Genomic DNA, 6,205 nt, shown 5'->3' with positions numbered 1-6,205 from the left:
GATTAAACAAATGGTTTTTTTTTTCGTAATCAATCTGAGAGAACTGTGAAGACTAAGCAACTATAATCATATTCTCTAATGATAGTGAAACAAATTTCATATCACCGTACACATGCAATTTTATCAAATCACACAAATCTTTGTGCATGACTGTGTGATTAATGTTTGTGATTTTTATTCTTTTCTCAATCGTTTTAAGTTTACATTTTTCTACAATATAGCGCCCTATCTCTCTATGTCTCTCCTCATATGAAAATATCTCTTTACCCCCTATGTTTGAAATCGTTTCGTCACTCCTCATTAGTGTGTTTCTCTCTCTCACTCGCTCACAAAACCCTGTCACAATTTTTTTCACGCCCTGTTGTTTTGAGTTAAAATTGACACATATGAATGGAAGACATTGAACACTACCTATGTAAACAATTTGAGCTTAATTTGAGCTATCACATAGTAGTTATAGATTCATACAAGAAGGATTCTTTGAAAGGAAACCATTACACTTCCATAAAACTTTGTTTTTTTTTTCACATTTTCAAGCACAAGTAGATGGATAGGAATTTCGTCCTCCCATAGGTCATACTATAATTATTCGTCTTCAACAGTGGGTGGGAGTGTGGGACGATAGAGACACCACACTCCGCACTCATGGCCACCTTTCCTGTTCACCGTCACCTTCACATTCCCCCAAATCCCTCAGGCATTCCATCGAACATCTCGAACTCGAAAAATCCAAAAATGGAGTTCTACCAACTTACACTGACCCTTCTCGTCTGCTTCTTCTCTGGCTGTGCTTCTAAATCCGATATTCCAATCGGTTACAGTGTCACAGTCCCAGTTCCTCTTGAATTCAACGAGGGTTTCAAAGGAAAAGCTTTTATTTTGGAGATTGGCAACAGTGAACCTAATTTCAGGGCTGCGTTGAGCGTGGAAGCCATGAATAATCTGAAGAGGTATTCGTGTTCTCTGCAAGTGTTTCTTGGTGACACAAAGGTGTGGAGTTCCGGCCACTTTTCGCCGTTTTACCCGTCGCAGAGATGCGTTTTGGAGCTGAGGAAAGATGGAGAGTTGCGGTTGATGGGTGCGAGGAGAAGAGTTGGGTGGAGAACTAATACTTCTGGAGAAGGTGTGGAGGTAAAATGTTAATATGGATTCCACTGAGTTGACTCGTTCAATCAACCCCAAAAAAGAAGAAAAAAAAATCCCTATTATGTTTAAGTCTCCTGCTGTAGACTGTTGGATGGGAATTTTTGTGGGTGTTGGATAGATGGATTCCAATCCAACAGTTCACAGTCCCATCTCTTAACCATAAAAATTAAAATTAAAATTAAAATTAAAAAATTCCTTTCATTTTATGAAATTTTTTTTTGGTAAATTAGGTAGTGAACCAGAAAGCATTCTTGCAACAAAAGTGCTGTAGAGCAAAGAATTCAAAGGAACTTATTTAAATGCATATATTGTATTGGCCATTCCTTAGAATGTTGTATTTTTATGGAAATTTTGATCCTAATTAGACCATTAAATGTGCTTTATGACTCAGTTTTGCACTCTTTGGATAGGCTAAAGATTGATTACTGGTTATGTCTCATAGATTTATGGTGGAAACCTATATATGACTAGCTAGTAGCAACAGTGGAAAGATCTTATAAATTAGAATAAAAGAGTGTTACTTATTAGTAGTTGCATTATAGAAATTTGAATTATGCTACCCTACCCCAACCAACTTTCATAAATAAAATCCAAGAAGGAAAAAAGTTAGGTTAATGGAAACCACCAATTTAACACTTGGAAAAAGATCCCAAGCAAAATTATTTTGGATTCTTTTTTTCATTCACCTAAAAAAAAAAAAAAAAATGAATGACTCTGCATATTAGTTGGCATGTAAATGTTTCTCTTAGCCTGCATTTTTTTGCCTGAAAAATATTTTCTAGGTTTTTGTTGAAAATTAATATAAAAATATAAGGATTAGAAAGGAGAAAATAGTTTATTGAAATGCAATACAATAGTTTGTAAAAAAAAAAAAAAATCCATTTCAAAATTCAGATCCTGTTATCCCAAAAAGAATGATGGTATCTTGATCATTGGTACTCTTGGTAGCCTTGCAACAAAAAAAAGTTAAAAATTAAAAAATCCACATATGAGAGAAAAATATATAAGAAAATTTTTAAATAAATAATTATTATTTCACAGTGAAATATTATAAGTTGAAAGAAATGCAGCCTTAGTAGAATCATATAAACACAAAGCATGTCAATTAGAAGGTAAAAGAATTATCAGATACAGACTGAGGAAGGTGATTACTTGTTAAAAAAATATCGACTATAAGGTTCTACTTAATTTCAAGTTGTTAGATGGTCAAGATAGGTGATTTCACCATCTTAGTATCTTGATTTTAACTAACTCAGTGTAATTTATGGCTAGTCTCAGTTCCGATTCTTGATCAATGACCATGTGATTTAAGCATATGTGGATAATAAACATCCAAATCCAAATAATCCATTTAAGCAATTACTGTCATGACCTGGTATTTGTCAATCATTTTGAATCATCTTTCTTTCCCTTCTTTTGAAGCAGAGGTTACAGTTACTAATCACAGGCAATCTTGTTCTAGCTGATGCAATGAACAATATCAAGTGGCAGAGTTTTGACTTCCCCACAGATGTGATGCTCTGGAGCCAAGTACTCAAGGCCTCTGCTCACCTTACTTCTTTCTCAACCAACTCATCAGAGTTGAACTCTTACTCTTTGGAAGTTCAAAACAACAAGATAGCTTTATACTTGAATTCTGGCACTTGGAAGTATCCTTACTGGGAATTCAGGCCTTCGAAAAGCCAAAACAGTGCTTTTGCTGAGTTAGGATCGACAGGATTGAAGCTCTTCAATGTTAGACATCGAAGAATTGCTCAAATTTCACCGACAAGATATGAACCGGTGAGATTCTTAGCACTGAATAACAAAACAGGAAACTTGGGACTCTATTATTATTCAGTTGATAAGAGGAAGTTTGAGGCCTCCTATCAAGCACTGAATAGAACATGTGATCTTCCTCAAGCATGTAAACCCTATAGTATTTGTAATACCCCGTCCAACAGCTGTACCTGTATCGAAATTTCAGGATCAAGAGAAGGTCTTAATCCCAGTCTGGGATCTGATTGTAGTGAGGAATTTTCAAGTGAATTCTGCAATGTCAGCACTGGCCCTGTGGAGATGGTGGAGTTAAAGGGTATCAGTAGTAATCTGATGAGTAACAATCAAATTTATAACATTAGTAAAGATTCATGTTCGAGCTCTTGCTTGGCCAATTGTTCATGTGTTGCTGCATTATATTCTGCAGGTGGATGCTTCCTTTATGGGCTGGTTAGTGGAATGAAACAGGTTGACAGGGGAGTTGGGTTGAGTTATTATTTGGTTAAAGTTCCCAAGGGAATTGGTAAGAATCATCGGAAGAGTTCTAGACTGAAAAATTTGCTCTTGGTCATGGGAGGGATCCTTGATGGATTGGTTCTTCTTGTTTTGGGAGGTTTTGCTTTTTATTATTTTGTAATCAGAAAGAGAAGAAAGGATTCATCAGGCAATGACAGTACTTGAAGTTGAGATTGCTATTTGCCAATACTAACAACAAGAAGGAGGTGATTCATTGAATTCTATCAACTTATTGGAATCCATAGCATCCGCATATCCATTTCAAGGCTGAGAAACTGAACAACACATGTTTACAGCCCAGCATTCTCCAGGGCTCCAACAATCTAGTCACATACCTGATATGCATTAAACAAGTATACCGGATCAAAATCAAAATCCTAATTGTTCACCATCACTTAGCTGAGCCAAGGCCAAGGTTATTGACATGATTTTAGGTATCGGTATCAGATCTGCTACGGATCAGCTGTGACTCTTTGAATTTGCAGCCATTTCGGATTGATATTGTCTGATATGTATCATTCTCAAATAGGTATCGGCCGTGACTGATACCGGATCTCATACCGTGAACTAAATCCTTTTATTTTTGTATTTTTGTATCTTTTATGAAGAATATAGTCTTTCGGAGACATGTTACACTTATCTGCTACTGCTTTATAAGCTAGAAAAATCACTACTCCAGAAGAGACTAATATTGGTAAAGTTATCTGTTAAGTCAGCTAACTCAAGAAAATTATTAACTAATCCTGATTTTGATCTTGATTTTAGCACCGAAGAAATTTCTTTATTTATTAAAAAATAGAAGCTATTTATTACTAATATATCTAAGTGCTTAGGGCACTTGGCAATTTGTGTTGTAAAAAAACCAATTACTACCAAAAGGTCTTGGGTTCAAGTCTCATCTCTCACATCTTCTCTAGACTTGTTATTTTAATTTAATTATTGCACGACCAGGGCCAATCAGGGCAGGCTTGGGCTGGGCTTGGCCCGTCAGGGTCAGGGTTAGGGTCAAGGTATTTAGGCCTTGAGTCAGGGTCAGGGCAGGCCTGGGCCCAGCTAAGGGGACTCAGGGTTGGGTTAGGGTTTTAAAAAACCCGGCCCAACCCGCCCCTGTTGCAGCCCTAATAACAAGTGATAATAAAAACTAAAATAACACCAATAAGAAGATTGTTTATCCAAGACTCTTGACTGAAATAAAGAGACACACAGTAGTGCCATTGAAGGGTTGGAGAGAAGCTCTGCTCTCAATCAAAGAGGGTTTGTTGCCCAGATACGCTTAGTCCAATCACATTATAGAAAAAGATGCCTAATTAATTCATCACAACAACCACATAAAACACATGTAGGCTCGATTGCCATCCATTTCGAGAAAGACACTTTAACGGGCAATCCTGCATTTAAGACACGCCAAAAGAATATTTTAAATTTTAGATGAATATTAATTTTCCAGAAAAATCGCCAGCATTTTGAGTGAATGGGGGCTAGAATGAGCAGTTGTGAACTAAATCCTTGGTTATTGAATTACAATAAAAAAAAGTGAGATTTTGATATGAAATAGCTTAGTTGGTTGACGGTAAGTGAAAGAGTTCAACTAACCTGTTATTTTACAAAAGGTATAAGCTAAGGTTACAGAGTCACTTAGCCATTTACAAAGGGAAAGGCGTCGATACGGAGTTGCATCAGTTGTGGATATAGACTAGGTCCTCTTGGAGCTTTTAACTTAAAACATGGGAGGGAGGATCGAGGGAGTGGTTGCAGGAGAGAGTTGTTGGTTCCATCGGAGAAGGAGATAGAAGGATGTTGGAGGCATTTTGGGTTATTCATTAGCTTTTTTTTTACTCACATGGGGATTTGGTAAATCTTTTTAGAGACGTTGTTCTCTGTGCCACAACGCAGGTTGTGCCCAGGCACATGTGGGTGGGCGCAATGACCATCCTGCCCCCCTGCACAGGCTGCCCATGAACCTAGGCACAGCCTGCGCTGCGGCACAGAGAACATTCTCCCACCTTTTTAACTCAAGTAACTTGTCAATGTAAAACATAATTGGGTTATATCCACCAGTTTTGTAATGTTTTTGGGAAAATTTTCACCTACCACCCCTGAGGTATCACGTAGTTATAAAAATACCCATCAATTTTGAGAAATTTCAACTGCCCCTACTTTTCAAAAAATTAACACGTCCCCAATCCGTTAGTGTAGGACTAACATCGTTAAAATCAATAGGTATAGTGACAAAAATACCCTTGCAAGAAAAAAGAAAAAAACTTGCAACTCATCGTTTCCAAATTGTTTATGGTTTGAAAAAAAGGAAGATGAGTTGCAGGCTGAAAAATAAATAATAATAAGAAAAGAGAAATACACAGTGATGGGTAGAGAAATGGAATTGGGGAAAGAGAAGGAAATAAAAGGATGGAGCCGACAAGAGACTCACAGAGAGGCTGTTTTCAGACTCGAACCCATGATCACTTGGTTACAATGGAGCAATCTTTACGGTTGCACCTGAGCCATCTGAAACTGAAAATGGTGAGAGTCATCTCTATGTACAAAGAATCTAAGCCCCTCTCTGCCACCCTTTAACTCGCCACCAACGCTGCCCCTTTTTTACTTGCACCACCACCGCTGTCAGCAACTAGAGTAACAGAAAGCTGAACACTGGACATAGAGCTCGGCTTTCTGAATTCTTCTACAAGAAAACTTTACCACTGCATCCTATAGGATGTGAAGTGTTCTAAGATTGAATAATCAAATGTAGCATGAAGGAAACAACAAATACGCCAAAAATTTAAGG

At 37.3% G+C, this 6,205-nt stretch overlaps 1 protein-coding gene across 1 annotated transcript; it reads left to right on the top strand.

The window, feature by feature from the left end:
- The first annotated feature begins 626 nt into the window (after window positions 1-626).
- Window positions 627-3,595, top strand: LOC122670708 (PAN domain-containing protein At5g03700-like). Its single transcript, XM_043867669.1, has 2 exons — window positions 627-1,131; window positions 2,572-3,595. The coding sequence occupies exons 1-2, from the start codon at window positions 646-648 to the stop codon at window positions 3,583-3,585; spliced, it is 1,500 nt and encodes a 499-aa protein (XP_043723604.1). The 5' UTR covers window positions 627-645; the 3' UTR covers window positions 3,586-3,595.
- The last annotated feature ends 2,610 nt before the right edge of the window (window positions 3,596-6,205 follow it).

This window comes from Telopea speciosissima, chromosome 8 (genome assembly GCF_018873765.1).
Source record: "Telopea speciosissima isolate NSW1024214 ecotype Mountain lineage chromosome 8, Tspe_v1, whole genome shotgun sequence".
NCBI classification, from domain to species: domain Eukaryota; kingdom Viridiplantae; phylum Streptophyta; class Magnoliopsida; order Proteales; family Proteaceae; genus Telopea; species Telopea speciosissima.
This window is presented reverse-complemented; position numbering and strand designations above follow the sequence as displayed.